Below are 17,925 nucleotides of genomic sequence, written 5' to 3' on the forward strand. Positions count from 1 at the left end.
ATAAACATGGCAATTATTTGTATGTCAATTACAAGATAATATCAAATATTTTGCAAGTTACTACATATACATTTGTTAATGAATTTCTGGTGACATGTATCACAAGTTTCTGTGAACTGTGTTATTGTTTTCATTCCCGACTACAGCATCTTCCTCAAGTCTCCTCTTGTTTACACTGTTTTGGACAATTCCTTTTTCCAGTATTTCTTCCCTATTTATTATTTATTTCTTTATTAGGAGCATTTCTATCCCATCCTTCTCACCTCTGAAAAGGGACTCAGGATGGATACCAACAGACAGCATTCGGTGCCAAACAATAAAAACAAAGTATAATTTACATTTAGCATACATTAAAACAATTATAAACACATTAAAACAGTTTGCCGTTTCACGTCGTCTTCCAAATCAATCCACTGCTGTCAGCTAAAAACAGTCCATTAAAACACTCTATTCTGTGGAAGGTCATGAGGGAGCGGGCAGATCTGATCTCATTAGGGAGGGAGTTTCAAAGCTGAGGGGCCACCACCAAGAAGGTCCTATCTCTTGTACCCACCAAACACGACTGTGATGGCAATGGGACCAAGAGCAGGGCCTCTCCAGATGATCTTAAGGTTCTTGGGAGTTTGTAGACGGAGATATGTTTGGACGGGTAAGCTGGGCCGGAACCGCTTGTCCTTCTGCTCTTCTATCAACCCTATCCTGAACAGTTCAGTGAATGACTTTGTTCTAATTGCCCCAATTCTCTGTATTAGGGAAAATTAAACAATCACTGCCAACAGCTTAACCACCCATAAAGGAAATATATGATTATTATCAAACATATACGTTTGGATTTATTTACCTGTCAGGTACCCTTGGAGCAAAACATGAAGTGGTAGAATGAACACAGAGAATATTATCAGCCCCAAGATCCTGGATTTTGGCTTCCACCGCCTTGAGGTCCGTACGCAGCTCATCACCTTCTAATACATTTTCTATCACCACAGGCTCAAAACCTAGTTAGGCCAACAAAAAGAACACCATAAGATTGGTATCAAGGATCCATCTGCAATTAAAGCTTGAAATTGTATTGCTTTATTTGCCTCCTTCACTGATTTGACTTTCTTTGTTTATTTTAACAGTTGCCTTCCAAGCTAATATTAATCATCACGGACATCACTAAACATATCACCAGGAGAATGGCATGTGGACACCCATAGTATTCTAGATGACGTAATGGAAAACTTATATGGATAAGGATATAGAAATAAAAAAAATTTATTTGTGTATCTAACTGATCCCTCTATTTATCTCCCTCTATAGACCAGATGATGGAGGCAAGTTTGAAAAGAATATGACCTAGACTTCAACCATAAGACTCATATGATAATGAAAGCAGTCCCTGAGTTACAAAGATTCACCTTACAGACGATTCTAGTTAAGAACGGGAGTGAGACAGTAGGAAGTGAGAGAAATCTGCCTCTAGGAAGGGAAATTCACTCCTGGAAGAGTTATCATAGGAAAAAGGTCTCTCAGCTGAAGCTGAATCACCAATCTTTGTTTCAAAATCTTTCAAAATCCAGTTATCACAAGGACAGGAAATGAGGTGAAATCTTCTGAACAGGGGCAAAGACAGCAGAACAAACATTACAGGTGTGTTAACCCTTCTCTATACTATCCAAAATACACACACACACACGGCTGGAGTTATACTTAAACAATGTGCCTGTTCCATCTTATAAACAAATTCAATTTAAGAACAACCTACAAAAGAAGCATTATCTCCTGATGTTTCGCCCACATTTATAGCAAGCACTCTCAGAGGTGTGAGGTTTGTTGGAAACTAGGCAAGCGAGGTTTATATATCTGTGGAGTGTCCAGGATGGAAGAAAGAACTTTTGTCTGCTTGAGGCAAGTGTGAATGTTGCAATTGGTCACCTTGATTAGCATTTAATAGCCTTGCAGCTTCAAAGCCTGGCTTGTTGCTGCCTGGGGGAATTCTTTGTTGGAAGATGTTAGCTGGGCCTGATTGATTCTTGTCTGGAATTCCCCAGCTTTTTGAGTGTTGCTCTTTATTTACTGTCCTGATTTTAGAGGGTTTTTTTAAATACTGGTAGCCAGATTTTGTTCATTTTCATGGTTTCCTCCTTTCTGTTGAAATTGTCCATATGGTTGTGGATTTCAATGGCTTCTCTGTGTAATCTGACATGGTTGTTGTTAAAGTGGCCCAGAATTTCTGTGTTCTCAAATAATATCCTGTTTCTAGGTTGGTTAGCAGAACACCTGATGAACCAACCTGGACACAGCATATTATCTGAGAAGACAGAAATGCTGGGCCACTCTAACAACTACCATGTCAGACTATACAGAGAAGACACTGAAATAAGTGCACTTTAACAAAACAAACATTTCATGGGTCAACAATTGGTCTGATGAAAGTTATCAATACCCATTTTTACCTCCAGTGATCATTGACTTGAAACAAGACTTTTGATCTATGCGGGGCCAGATGATGTATTTTGCTTGTGGTCTCTTATGCCGCAGGGTTAAGAAACATAATGTCAGACTCATGCCAGTTGCCATTGGGACAACAAAGCAGCTATTTGCTGTCTTGACACCTGCAAGTGAAAGGCAAGTAAGATGTCAACACCAAGGACTTTTCAATCCTGGGGGATATTTATTTTGAAAACAACAACATGCACTTGGCTCCTGAACTTACCAGCAAGTTTTATAATATCCAAGACAAGTGAATTAGTAAGTTTGTTCAAGAGACTAGAACCTGCAGCTTTAGGTTGGACAGCAGAAATATCTCCTGACCTTCCAATCCCATGGATCAACCTGGAAACAAAAAAGAATGGTAGGGCATAAAACATTTCATATATATATATATATAGTGCCATGGGCTGTATCCCGTATTTTAAAAAGCTATGAATGGCATCCAATTAACCTCTTTCTTTGACATTATTGCCTCTCTTTGATGATGGAAAAGAATGCCTTGGAGGGTGGTTGTGATTTGTTTCCTTGGAGGTCTTTAAACAGAGGTTGGGTGGGAACCTTTTAGGTATGCTTTAGTGGTATATTCTTGCATGGCTTGGGGTTGGACTAGTTGGTCCTTGCAATCTTTTCTAACTGTAAGATTCTATCAAAGATGGGATAAGAAGAGGGTGATCCTCCTCCACCCTTGAGGTGCTACATCACCCCCCTCCCAATATCTGCTCTGAAGTGTTTGGGGCTTGTTTCTTAGGAATATTAACTGTACAAGAAAATGTTATGAGTGGGATTTTGAAGAAACTGTCTAGTTTTTAAATGTCATTTTCATTGTATTTTAACTGTATCTTAACTTTTGCACTCATAGTTTTTGTATGCATACATGTATTTACTGTTTATTTTAAAAGTCTATTGTATTGTACCACATCATTGTTAGCGGCCTTGAATTCCTATGGAGAGAAAGATGGGATAAAAATAGAGTACAGTAAATCTATAGAAATAAAAGTGTAATGTTCATTTATGGGATTAACGTAACTCAAAAACGACTGGATGAATTGACACACATTTGGACACAATACACTTCTCAGGCCAATGAGTGACCATCACACTGAAAAACACAACATAAGAGACTTAAAAAGCCAAAACCTCAAAAAAATTACATTACAACGCATGCTTAAAACCACATATATATACGCAAACACACATATAGACACATACACACAAATATATACACACTCAAAACACATCTACTCAGACAGGGCCACAGCAACGCGTGGCAGGGGACAGCTAGTAAATAATAAGAAACAAATTAGAAAATGTCAGCTTGTGTGACACTGACATACTCTTTCTATAGCAAGCATCATGATCATATTTTGTTTTGGGATACAACTTCATTAAAGCCAATATTACGATTTTTACTGTTTAAAAGTACTTAATTAATTAATACAAACTACAGACGGTGTGATTCTTTATTTCAAACACAGCCAATAAGCCATAGTATGGAGCCTCAATACTTTCTTGGTGTGTCTGATGGTTCCCATGTCAGAAGGTCAGTGAATCTATGGCAGGCTTTTAAAAGAATCTCTCCAAGGTGCTGAAGCTATGTAACCCCAGCCTTCAGCATCTTGGAGAGATCCTTTAAAACCTGGATTGTAATTTAGACTAACCAGCTGCCATTGCATTTTTGGGACTGCAACCAGAAAGGGACTATTGAACACTCAATGGGTCGAGGGGATTTCTTACGTTTCGTGACCAGTCATAGTGCAGTGGTTCTCAACCTGTGGCTCTCGAGTTTACCAGAAATTCTAACAGCTGGTAAACTGGCTGGGATTTCTGGGAGTTGTAGGCCAAACCTGGGGACCCACAGGTTGAGAACCACTGTCATAGCAGATCTTTGAGCCTGACAATATTATTTTCTGTGGGCAAGCAACAGAATGCAAAACTGTGCATACTGCTCTAAGATTTGTCGGAAAAGGATCTCTAAGTGCTGATAACTGCAATACAGCAACTGTCAGCCGTTCATATTGTTATTTCAATACAAAGAAGAATCTGGAATAATGTCAGAATGCCTTAATTTAGTTTAGAGTGGAAAGAATAAACACAACTGTTCAGAACACAGAACTGTATACTTTTTAAAAGTAAAATACTTTGGTGCATGAGAGCAAAGCATATGGATAATATGTAAGGGGATTGTGGAAGAGAGTAGACAGGATGGTGAAGACATGGATCATCTGCTGGTTCATACGAAGGCTTGGAGAATGGACCCCCAAACTTTCAGCACCACTGAATTGTGCCAGATATAAGGAACCGCAAAGTGTTTTCCCCTATATATTAATAGCCACCATGGTGGAACTATCAATAGCTGCTGTAGTGCCCAAATGCAGTGAGGGATTGCAATGTTTACCAAATCATGTTTTATACTTTTGAAAGTGACACACCAAGTTACACAAGATCAAAAGGAGTACAGTGTCTATATCAAGAAGTCATACTACCCCTTTTCTGCTTTGGTCAGACAACACCTGGAATACTGTGTCCAGGTTTGGGCACAACAATTCAAGAAAGACATTGACAAGCTGGTAGGTGTTCAGCAGGAGGTGACTAAAATGATCAAAGGTTTGGAGACCATGCCCTATGAGCAGCATGTCAAAGAGCTGTGTATGTTTACCTTGCAGAAGAGATGATTGAGAGGAGACATGATAGTCATGTATAAATATGTGAAAGGATATCAAAAGGAAGGGGGAGCAGACTTGTTTTCTGGATGAAGACGAACTGGATGAGGACGAACAAGCTGAGGATCAATCCTGACAAGACAGAGGTCCTCCAGGTCAGTCGCCTGTCTGATCGGGGTATTGAGTGGCAACCTGTGCTGGACGGGGTTGCACTCCCCCTGAAGTCACAGGTCTGCATCTTGGGGGTCCTCCTGGACTCAGCGCTGACGCTTGATGCGCAGGTGTCAGCGGTGGCCGTGAGGGCCTTCGCACAATTAAAACTTGTGAGCCAGCTGCGACCATACCTCGTGAAGTCTGACTTGACCATGGTGGTCCATGCCTTAGTTACCTCTAGACTGGATTACTGCAATGCACTTTACATGGGGCTACCCTTGAAGACGGCCCAGAAACTACAACTTGTCCAACGTTCGGCAGCCAAATTAATAACTGGGGCTAGCTATAAGGAGCGGTCAACTCCCATGTTTAAGGGGCTCCACTGGCTGCCGTTTATTTTCCGGTCCCAATTCAAGGTACAGGTTATCACCTACAAAGCCCTAAATGGTTTGGGACCCGCCTACCTTCGTGACCGTATCTCTCTCCACGTACCAACCCGGGCCCTTCGATCTTAAGGAAAGGCCCTCCTTTCACCACTACCAATCTCACAAGCTCGTCTTGTGGGCACAAGGGAGAAAGCCTTCTACTCTGTGGCTCCCTGACATTTGGAACTCATTACCTGGAGAGATCAGGAAAGCCCCTTCACTGGAAACATTAAAAAAGAACCTTAAAACCTGGTTCTTCCGCTGCGCCTTTGGCGAGTAGGTGCACAACATGATATTACTGCACCCCTCAATGCTTTTGCTACTGGAGTACACGCCCTCCAAATGGGAAGTTTAGCTTCACAACTCTGCTTGTTTTTATGAGTTCCCTGCAAATAACCCGCTCCTATTTTTTACCTCCTTAGATTTTAATTGTTTTATCTTGTACATGTGGCCCGCCCATTGTTATCGTGATTGTGTTTATTGGAATGTTATTTTATGACTATGTTATACTTTTTTCTATTTAGTTTTGATGATGTTGTTTGTTGTTTCTGCTTTGCTTCTGTTTTGCTGTAATATGTTGTCCGGGCTTGGCCCCATGTAAGCTGCTCCGAGTCCCCACTGGCAAGATGGTCGCGGGGTATAAATAAAGATTGTTGTTGTTGTTGTTGTTGTTGTTGTTTTCTGCTGCCCTGGAAACTAGGACTCAATGGAGCAATGAGTTCAAATTATATGAAAGGAGATTTCACCTACCGTCCCAACCATAAGAGCTGTTCAACAGTGGAACTCTCTGCCTCAGAGTGTAGTGGAAGCTCCTTCCTTGGAAGTTTTTAAACAGAAGCTGTATGGCCATCTGTTAGGGGTTCTTTGATGTACTTTTCTTGCATGGCAGGGGGCTGGACTGGATGGCCCATGTGATCTCTTCTAACTCTATGGTTCTATGATTCTAAGATCTTCCCTGTGCCTTTTGTGCATGTCAGAAGAACTAGAGATATTGAGTGCTGGTTGCTTATTTATTAAAGCATCGGGTCTGCCCCGGTTAATACGTGGATGGGGGACCCTCCAATGAATATCAGGTACTGCAGCCTTTATTTTAGAGGAAGGAAGTACCTCTGAGGATTCCTTATCTAAGAAAATCCCATGAAATTAACAGTCGACTTGAAGGTACATACAGACACATAAAACTGTCTTATTTACTTTCAGGTATTCAAAAACAGGTGCAGGATAGGCATATAATGGGAAAATAATTCAGACTATGGAAAGGAAAGAAGGACTACATATAATCACCGACTTCTATGCTAGACAAAAAAAATTTATTCAATCTATTGCTGAGAATTGATCCAACACTTAAGGAGTACTTTGCTGATATGACAGCTGGAACAAAAGTTACATACTGTTCAGAACAGCAAAATAAGCATATATTTTAAAATGCATTGTTTATAGCATCTCTAAATTATAAAGTAGCCCAATCAAGTGCCAGCTGACCTAGGGCTTCAGGCTATTAAAAGTTAAATTCATCCATAAACTCAGCTTCATTTGAATAAAATCAATTTTAATATGATTTTATTCATGTTAGCAACAATTAATCTGTCATAAGGGTCACTTAAAAATGCAACTCCTATAATTCAACATCTCTGCATGTAACTGACGTTCACTACATTTTTGGTTTAATATATGGAAGGGAAAGGCAAAATTCTGATTAGTGTTCCACTGTAAAATTAATTAAGTTGAAATGGAAAAGAGAAATATTTGATTTGTTTCTTTACCCACAAATGCAATGTCAGTAAGCTAATATTTGTTAACATAGCAGCAACAAAGTTATTTTTAGATTTTTATCAAACCAAGAAACATTTCGCAAGTTTGAAGACATGAGTGATTAACATTTAGAATCACAGAGTTGGAGAGACCTCATGAGCCATCCAGTACAACTCCCTGCCAAGAAGCAGAAAAATTGCATTCAAAGCATCCCCATTTTTTCCTCAGAAGATGACAGCCACAGATGCAGGTGAAACGTCAGGAGAAAATGATGCTAAAACATGGCCATACAGCCTGGAAACCACACAACACCCAATTTATTCCCCCAGTAGCTGTAGATCTGCACATCCTAGCCTGATCAATGGGTATGCTGGCTAAGAACTGTTGAATAATAATAATAATAATAATCATCATCATCATCATCATCATTCTGACCTCACAATCGTGTTAAAAAACAAAGTATGGATCCGTCGATATTGCAATCCCAGATGACAGCAGGATTGAAGAGAAACAACTGGAAAAGCTGATACGATATGTGGATTTAAAGATCAAACTGCAAAGACTCTGGCACAAGCCAGTAAATGTGGTTCCAGTGGTGATCGGCACACTGGGTGCAGTGCCTAAAGACCTTGGCCTGCACTTAAACACAATCGGCACTGACAAAATTACCATCTGCCAGCTGCAAAAGGCCACCTTACTGGGATCTGCACGCATTATTTGCTGATACATTACACACCCCTAGACACTTGGGAAGTGTCCAACATGTGATCCAATACAGCAGCCAGCAGAGTGATCTTGTCTGCTGTGGACACATCTTGTTGTGTTTCTAATAATAATAATAATAATAATAATAATAAGTTTTATGTGGTGCCTAAGGCTTTCATGGCCAGGCTGTATGTCCATGTTCCAGAAGCATTCTCTCCTGAAGTTTCACCCACATCTATGGTAGGCATCCTCAGAGGTTGTGAGGTCTTTTGCAAATTAGGCACGTGGGATGTATATATCTGTGGAATGTCCAGGGTAGGAGAAAGAACTATTGTCTGTTTGAGGCAGATGTGAATGTTGCAATTGGCCACCTTGATTAACATTGAATGGCCTTGCAACTTCAAAGCCTGGCTGCTTCCTACCTGGGGGAGTCCTTTGTTCGGAGGTGTTAGCTGGCCCTGAATGTTTCCTGTCTGAAATTCCCCTGGGTTTTTTTTAGAGTCACTCTTTATTTACTGTCCTGATTCTAGAGTTTTTTTTTTAATACTGGTAGCCAGATTTTGTTCATTTTCATGGTTCTCAAACAGGCAAGAGTTCTTTCTCCCACTTGCCTATTTTCCTACAGACCTCACAACCTCTGAGGATGCCTGTCATACATGTGAGTGAAACGTCAGGACAGAATGCTTCTGGAACATGGCCATACAGCCTGGAAAACTTACTACTATTACTATTATCATTATTTCTACCCCATCTTTGTCTCCATAGGACTCAAGGAGGCTAACAATCATATAACACAAACGAATAAAAGGTTAAAATAAGACAAATACATTTTTTAAAAGAAAGCACAATTAAATATTTGTGAGTGGATATAACATTAAAATACAGTTAAATATTTCTATTTGCTCTAAAAAGTATGCAAAATCACACAAACAATCGGATTACTTACAGAAGGTAAGATGAGAAAATGACCTATGTAATTTCATGATATCCAATTTTGGGAACCATGAACTAGCTCTTATCCAAGGACACAATCAGTGCCCTAAGATGTGAGCAATTCTGCCAGTTCCAGCAGCAATTATCAACTGTGTAATGGAAATACAACAAGCTTGATCCCTAACAAATGCTGATCGTCTTTCAAAGCAATTCACACAATGTGACCAATTACAGCACAGGCCAATTACCAATGCTGTGTGTGTTTCCTATCCCAACTTTTTTTCGTGGATAAAGGGAAGATTTTAATGAAGAAAGTTATGTTTGCCCATAAGCTTCTGTCATTTGGTAAATGAGCATTTTTCAGAGGTTTGTAAATGGACATAAATCTTTTAACGTAATGAAATTCCACCTGCCATCCACAAACTGTGAGTGCTAAACAAACTACAACCAAACTGCACTTTGTGATACAGCAACCAAGAGCCATCTGTTACACTCCTATTTAAAAATATATTCAACAGCATTGCAAATTTTAGGAATGGACAATAAACGTGAAGTACCAATCTTTTGTTTTAAGTGGTATTTGCCTAGCTCGTTCTGTTACTTGTTTTTTAAATATTTAAAGTATATTCGTATATTTCATAAGAACTATTAGCACTTACCTGTAATGTCGGCGGGCTACTAGTCCTGAGGCAACTCTTCCTTCCCTTTCACCGACACCACAATTTCCCAGGAAATTATTGCTATCCATAATAGCTAGTTCATGAAGAAAAAGCTCAATCGTGCTTTCATCCCATCCATCTTCAGGACATTTTCCCTTCAAAAAGAGTACAATTAAATAAATTACAGTTAAAACATCCACAATACGGTGCCATTATTCCTTTGTTTGGATTAGATGTCAGAAACCATATTGCTGGTCTTCCCATCAGCTCCTGTCAATAATCCAGTGGTCAGGAATGATGGAAATACTGTCCAAAAATACATAGAGGATTACACGCTTCTCAGCCCTGATTTATGAAAGCCAAACAACAATACAGAAAAGTTACACTGTAAACTAAAATATTCAGGTTTTCAGTCCTATAATTGCAGTATACAATTGCAATCCTAAAACCTACAGAGAAACTTGCAGGAACACCTAAGCAAGCAAGAGTCCAAAAGTGGAAGGTTAAAACCCGAAACCTCAATCAGTGACAGATACCAGATGAGAAACTCTCCCCTGGGCAGAGAAGACTGGACAACGTGGAAGGCACAAGATGCAGAACCAACCTTAAGAAATGGGGCTATAAAGGGGAGTGCATGACATGCGAGTGTGGAGAAGAGCAAACCACAGACTACTTACTACAATGCAACCTGAGCCCTGCCACATGTAGAACGGGGGACCTTTTCATAGTGACACCAAGGGCACTCAAAGTGGCCAATTTATTGTTTTAGCTCAACTCTTATTTCAAACATTTCTAGTGCCTTATCACACTAGAGCTGAAAGAGGAGGTAGAGTATGCATCCCAGCTAAAATCCTGTGTCTGCCTCCTGCAGAATTCTGGAGCTTGTAGTTTAGTAAGGCCCAGGACTCCTCTGGCTAAGCATTTTATGGGCCCCTCCCCTAAACTACAAGCCCCAGAATTTTGCAGAAGGTAGCCACAGGGTTTCAGATGGAATGCGTACTCTTTCAGCTCTAGTGTGGAAGCAGTTCTAGGTCCACTCCTGAGACTGTAAACATTATGGAAATTTATCCTGTGAATTTTCTGGTTCTATGACTTCAAGCTGTTTTTGTGTTAAAGTGATCCCAAGGCAAAACTACCACAAGTCATAGTTTTACAAGGGTTTTAATCTTTGATTCCAAAGAATACTGATGCCTCACCAATCTATATATCCCAGGATTCTATAGCTGGTCACATTCTTCAGCTCAAAGAGTTCATCTCTATACTGTAGAATTAATGCAGTTTGACTCCACATTAATAGTCATGGCCTAATGTTATGAAATCCTGGGAATTTGGCGATGTACCAGCAGCCTTGGGCAGTGAGGGCTGAAGGCCATGTGAAACAACAACAACAAACTTTATTTATATTCCGCCTCATCTCCCTGTGGAGACACAAGGAGGCTTACAGCATATTCAATGCCATACAATACAATAAATGAAGCAAGACAAATAAATAGTTTAAAGCATTCAATCGTAGAAAGCAATAACACAAAAGACCAATAAAAGCACATTAAGCAACATCAATAAATGTTGTTTCAGTAATGAAATTGTCTTTCAGTAATGAAATTAACATTCAGCACCATAAAAGGGGTACATACATGCATTTTTAATGGTATAGACAACCCCTACAATACTATGACAGCCTGGATAGTCTTGGTCTCATGTGGTTGTAGAAATAGTGATATTCGCCTTCATTGTTAGGCTACCTCCTAATAATCCAGTTGGGCATGGCCAAGTACATGGCAATACTACTTTAATGGCAGCAATTATGAGTTTGGAACGAAGAGGAGGATAATTATAGAATGAATAGACCTAGGATAATATCAGCAAAAAGATGTGAAGCCCAGCCAAGAAGAATGAATGAATGAATATGGATAAGCATGTACCCATGTTGTAATGATCATAAGAGGAAATGTCAGGTTGATATTGCTGGGATAATATAATTTGCTTGCATATGTAATAAGTAACAATACCTTGTAATACATCTCCCTGTTTGGTTTCAGGAAACCCCACCTCAAGATGCTGTCCTTAAATGTGGTAACACACTATTACATCGGGGTTTATATATCTGTGGAATGACCAGGGTGGGACAAAGGACTCTTGTCTGCTGGAGATAGGTGTGAATGTTTCAACTGACCACCTTGATTAGCATAAAATGGCTGACAGTGCCTGGAGCAAACTTTTGTTGAGTCCTTTGTCCCACCCTGGTCATTCCACAGATATATAAACCCTTTTTCCTAGTTCCAACAGACCTCACTACCTCTGGGGATGCTTGCCATAGATACAGGCGAAACGTCAGGAGAGAATGCCTCTAGACCATGGCCATATAACCCGAAAAAACCTACAACAACCCAGTGATTCCAGCCATGAAAGTCTTCGACAATACAATTTGTCCAGTGTTTTTTGAGTTATATTAATACCACAAACAAGCATTACATTTTTATTTATATCGATGTTAGTATTATTACATTACTATGTATGTGAAGAAAACCTGGGCTGCACCAATAAATATGATGGCAGCTGCTAAATAATTTGCATTGAGTGATAACAGGCAGACATCAGAGCTAAAGCAATAAGCGATTTGCCAGCTGTGAAGTACTCCACTATCTGATCTAAGTTTTTCGGGCTGTATGGCCATGCTCCAGAAGCATTCTCTTCTGATGTCTAGCTTGCATCTATGGCAGGCATCCTCAGAGGTTGTGAGGTCTGTTGGAAACGAGGAAAATAGAATTTATATATATGAGGAATGTCCAGGGTGGGAGAAAGAACTCTTGTCTGTTGGAGCTAGGTGTTAAAAAAACTCTAAAATCGTAACAGTAAATAAAGAACAACTTTAAAAAACAGGGGAACTCCAGACAAGAAACAACCAGGAACAGGTAATCACCTCGCAACAAAGAGAACAAGCCCTATGAGGAGCGGCTTAAGGAGCTGGGCATGTTTAGCCTGAAGAAGAGAAGGCTGAGAAGAGATATGATAGCCATGTATAAATATGTGAGAGGAAGCCACAGGGAGGAGGGAGCAAGCTTGTTTTCTGCTTCCCTGGAGACTAGGACGCGGAACAATGGCTTCAAACTACAAGAGAGGAGATTCCATCTGAACATGAGGAAGAACTTCCTGACTGTGAGAGCCGTTCAGCAGTGGAACTCTTTGCCCCAGAGTGTGGTGGAGGCTCCTTCTTTGGAAGCTTTTAAACAGAAGCTGGATGGCCATCTGTCAGGGGTGATTTGAATGCAATATTCCTGCTTCTTGGCAGGGGGTTGGACTGGATGGCCCATGAGGTCTCTTCCAACTGTTTGATTCTATGATTCTATTTCCCCCCAGGAAGTAAGAAGCCACACCTTGAAAACTGCTAGGCCATTAAATGCTAATCAAGGTGGCCAATTGAAACACTCCCACCTACCTCCAACAGACAAGAGTTCTTTCTCCCACCCTGGACTTTCCAGAGATATATAAACCCAATTTTCCTAGTTTTCAACAGACCTCACATCCTCTGAGGATGCCTTCTATAGATGCAGACGAAATGTCAGGAGAAAATGCTCCTGGAACAGCCCGAAAAACTTACAGCAACCCAGTGATTTCGGCCATGAAAGCTTTCGACAATACTCCACTATTTGTTCTGAGCCTCAGCTCCAAGGGTCACAGAGCATTGAGTTAAAACAGTTAAAGTGGCCTCAAAATTCCCAAACTGGAAATTCAGGTCTTTGGACTTCAATTCCCAGAAGCCCCAAACAGCTTGGCCAGCATTCAGGAATTCTGGGAGATGAAGTCCAAAACACGCGGAGGAGCAAAGTTCAGGCAGGGGTCCCGGTGGGCGTGGCCCGAAGCGGGGGCGTGGCTTCGGAATTGGGCCCCTCCCACGATTCCTCCCCCCGCCCTGGCCCCCTCTTCCTGGCTCTACCTGCTCCAGCAGAGTGCGCAGGCGCAGCTCGTGGGCCCGGCGGCCCTGGCAGCCCTGCCGCACGTAGGCCGCGCTCACCAGCCTCTCGCTGGTCTGGAAGTTTTCCGCGTTCATGGTGGAAAACAAGCAAGGAGGAACGGCCCGGCGCTGAGAGCGAAGTTTTGTGCGCATGCGCGATCGCTGGGAATCATTGTCAGCCGCTCACTTGGCAGGGAGCTACCGTTGAGACAGTGACCACGCTTAGCGCCCCCTGTGGGATCGGAGGACGAAGCCGACTTCCTGAGGCACATAGAAGATTGCAAAAGCAGTTCACCTATAGCGAGAGAGGAATTCATTAATGAGAAATAAATGGAGTTGGACATTTGCTGGCAAAAAGGGGCTACTTTGGGTTGATTTTTGAAGTTGTCCCCTTAAGTTGTCATTTTGATTGATTGATTTATATCACACTTTATCTCTCCATAGAGAGACTCAAAGTGGCTCCAAATAAAAAATATGACAACTTAAAATATAGAAATATACAATAATAGAACAGTCTATCATTATATATAATTATATATGATTTTGTATTACATTATAATATCAATATTATGTGTATATACAATATATATTATTAGCATAGCACAATATCAGTATTGTATATTACTATATTCTACAATACCACTATAATGCAATATTATTAGTAATGTCACATGTAATATACAATATACTATTATTATATTATATATTATACCATATATATATAAATGTAATGTTCGTTTGTGGGATTAACAGAACTCAAAATCCACTGGACAAATTCACACCAAATTTGGATACAAGACACCTAACAACCTAATGTATGTCCTTCACTCAAAGAAGATTGATTTTGTCATTCGGGAATTGTAGTTGCTGGGATTTATAGTTCACCTACAATCAAAGAGCATTCTGAACTCCACCAATGATGGAATTGAACCAAACTTGGCACACAAGAGTCCCGTGACAAAAGAAAACACTAGAAGGGTTTGGTGGGCAGTGTCCTTTGGTTTTGGAGTTGTAGTTCACCTACATCCAGAGATCACTGTGGACTCAAAAAATGATGGATCTGGACCAAACTCTTCACAAATACTCAATACGCCCAAATATGAACACTGGTGGACTTTGGGGGAAATTGACATTTGGGAGTTGTAGTTGCTGGCGTTTATAGTTCACCTACAATCACAGAGCATTCTGAACCCCACCAACGATAGAATCGGGCCAAACCTCCCACACAAAACCCCATGTGGGCCACAGCAACGCGTGGCAGGGTTTGGCTAGTATATATATATAATTATATAGTATAATATATTGTATACACTGAAAGTAAAGGTAAAGGTTTCCTCTGACATTAAGTCTAGTTGTGTCCGACTCTGGGGACCATAAACACCTCCAAGGTCATATGGCCAGCATGACTGCATGGAGTGTTGTTACCTTCCTGCCAGAGTGGTACCTATTGATCTACTCATATTTGCATGTTTTCGAACTGCTAGGTTGACAGAAGCTGGGGCTAACAGCAGGAGCTCACCCCACTCCTTGGATTTGAACCGCCAGCCTTTTGGTCAGCAAGTTCAGCAGCTCAGTGGAATAACCTGCTGCACCACCAGGGTCTCCATTATATATACTACAACTTATGAGATGGTACAATATATAAGACTAATAGTATAATATATTGGTAGTGTATTATATATATTGTGGTATAATAATATACATGCTGCAGTGGTGCAGCAAGTTAAACCACTAAACTGCAAAACCTGCTGACTGAAAGGTCAGTGGTTGAAATCCAAGGAACAGGGTGAGCTCCCGATGTTAGCCCCAGCTTCTGCCAACCTAGCAGTTCAAAAACATGCAAATGTGAGTAGATCGATAGGTACTGCTTCAGTGGTAACGGCACTCCATGCAGTCATGTTGGCCACATTACCATCTACAGAAACGCCAGCACTTTGGCTTAGAAATGGAGATGAGCTCCACACAACTAGACTTAATGTCAAGGGGAAACCTTTATCTTTACTTTCATAATAATATAATACAATCAAATAATATACAATAATATGAGAATTATTACATATGATATTACATATGATATTACTAGTAAATATTGCCATATAATGTGTTATTTTTGATGTACATGTGGATTTGTTTTTGGGATTTGGGGTGGATATTTTTGACTTTTTTCAGATTCTCACAGCATTGAATGTTTGCAGATATCTGTTGTAAACCACTGAGTCCCCTCGGGAAGACTGGGCGGGATATGAATAAAGTTTTTTGTATTATATTATTGTTATTATTATACAGTACCAGTATATTATATCATTAGTATTATATAATATACTGTACTATATCATAAGTTGTATATGAGTTATGATAAATGTATATAATAAGTTTCATCACACCATTTCATTTGCCACCAGGATCAAATTCTTAGCTACATTATGAATTAATTAAATGGAAGGAGCCCCTGGTGGTGCAGTGAGATAAACCCTTGTTCTGACTGGACTGCTGACCAAAAGGTTGGAGGTTTGAATCCAGGGAGCAGGGTGAGCTCCCGTCTGTTGGCTCCAGCTTCTCCTGCAGGGACATGAGAGTAGCCTCCCACAGGATGTTAAAACATCTGGGTGTCCCCTGGGTAACATCCTTGCAGACGCCCAATTCTTTCACACCAGAAGCGACTTGTAGTTTCTCAAGACACTCCTAACACAGAGACACACACAAATTAAATAGACGTTGGGTTGTTGTAGGTTTTTTTTTGGACTATATGGTCATGTAGATCTGATAGTAAATAACAGCAACAATTGTTTAACTTTATGGCATCAAAGATGCTATAAAGTTAAACAATAAGAGCTCCAGAAAAGAATAGGGGCATTTAAATTCCCTATTTTAAGAATCCAATTGCTCAATCCCCTCCCAGCATCAAAATGAAAATAGAATAATATGGTGTAGAACTGAAGTGCCTTTCCATATCTGCTCAAAAATAAAATGTCTTCCCATTTTAATAGACTGGAAGTTGATTGAGCTTTCAGAAGAAAATGGAAATAAAAATAAAAGCACATCCTGGATGTCCTATTCTTAAAATATCACAAGAGGGCGCCAATTTACAGCTCAAAAACACAAGAATTTATTTTCATTGCTCTCAGGTTGGATCTACACTGCCCTATATCACAGGCTTCTTCCACACAGCTGAGTAAAATCCCACATTTTCTGCTTTGAACTGGAATATATGGCAGTGTGGACTCAGGGCCCTTCCACACAGCCCTATATCCCAGAATGGAGTTCAACAACACTGTATGTGTCTACATCGACCTTATACAAGGGGTATTTTTAAAGTAAGATCCAACCAGTCCATACTTCAGGAAATAAAGACCAACTGCTCATTGGGGGGAAGAATAGTAGAGGCCAAGATGAAGTAATTTAGCCACATCATGAGAAGAAAGGAAACCTTAGAGAAGACAATGATGCTGGGGAAAATGGAAGGAAAAAGGAAGAGGGGCCGAACAAGGACAAGATGGATGGATAGTATCCTTGAAGTGACTAGCTTGACCTTGAAGGAGCTGGGGGTCGACAGGGAGCTCTGGTGTGGGCTGGTCCATGACGTCACGAAGAGTCGGAAATGACTGAACAAATGAACAACAACAACAACAAAACAATGAAAGAGCATTCTGAACCCCACCAATGATAGAATTGGGACAAACTTCCCACACAGAACCTCCATGACCAACAGAAAATACTGTGTTCTGACACCACCACCCCCCCAGGGGTCTCGACCCCCAGGTTGAGAAATGCTGGGGGTTGAGAAATGCTTCAGGCCACCCAGTCCAACTCCCATCCAGCTATAGATATAGAAATAAGATTCACACACATAGGTATATGATAGGACTCAAACAACGATGGATCTGGACCAAACTTGGCACGAATATTCCATATGCCCAAATATGAACACAGATGGAGTTTGAGGGAAATAGACCTTGACATTTGGGAGTTGTAGTTGCTGGGATTTATAGTTCACCTACAATCAAAGAGCATTCTGAAGCCCACGAACGACAGAATTGGGCCAAACTTCCCACACAGAACCCCCATGACCAACAGAAAACACTTAAGGCCATACAGTCCAACTCCCTTCACCAGGGAAAGAAAACGTAATCAAAGCTCTCCTGACAAAGAGCCATCCAGCCATAGATGTATATATGATTCACACACAGAGAGAGATATAGTATCATAGATTT

The 17,925-nt window shown here is 40.6% G+C and overlaps 1 protein-coding gene across 2 annotated transcripts in view; it reads right to left on the reverse strand.

Annotated features, from left to right (window-relative positions):
• The window catches only part of SEPSECS (Sep (O-phosphoserine) tRNA:Sec (selenocysteine) tRNA synthase), a 40,499-nt gene extending 26,609 nt beyond the window's left edge, over positions 1-13,890 (reverse strand). Inside the window, exons 1-5 of one of the 2 annotated variants that reach the window (XM_060777870.2) lie at positions 13,697-13,890; positions 9,763-9,917; positions 2,699-2,817; positions 2,439-2,597; positions 842-995 (exon numbers count right to left, since the gene is read on the reverse strand). In XM_060777870.2, coding sequence (XP_060633853.2) covers positions 842-995; positions 2,439-2,597; positions 2,699-2,817; positions 9,763-9,917; positions 13,697-13,867 — 758 coding nt within the window. In that variant the 5' untranslated portion in view covers positions 13,868-13,890. Of the gene's footprint in view, positions 1-841; positions 996-2,438; positions 2,598-2,698; positions 2,818-9,762; positions 9,918-13,360; positions 13,543-13,696 lie in introns of those variants that run through there. The other variant, XM_060777871.2, reaches the window with a different exon arrangement.
• Between the last annotated feature and the right edge of the window lie 4,035 nt (positions 13,891-17,925).

This window comes from Anolis sagrei, chromosome 5 (genome assembly GCF_037176765.1).
Source record: "Anolis sagrei isolate rAnoSag1 chromosome 5, rAnoSag1.mat, whole genome shotgun sequence".
Lineage (NCBI taxonomy): Eukaryota > Metazoa > Chordata > Lepidosauria > Squamata > Dactyloidae > Anolis > Anolis sagrei.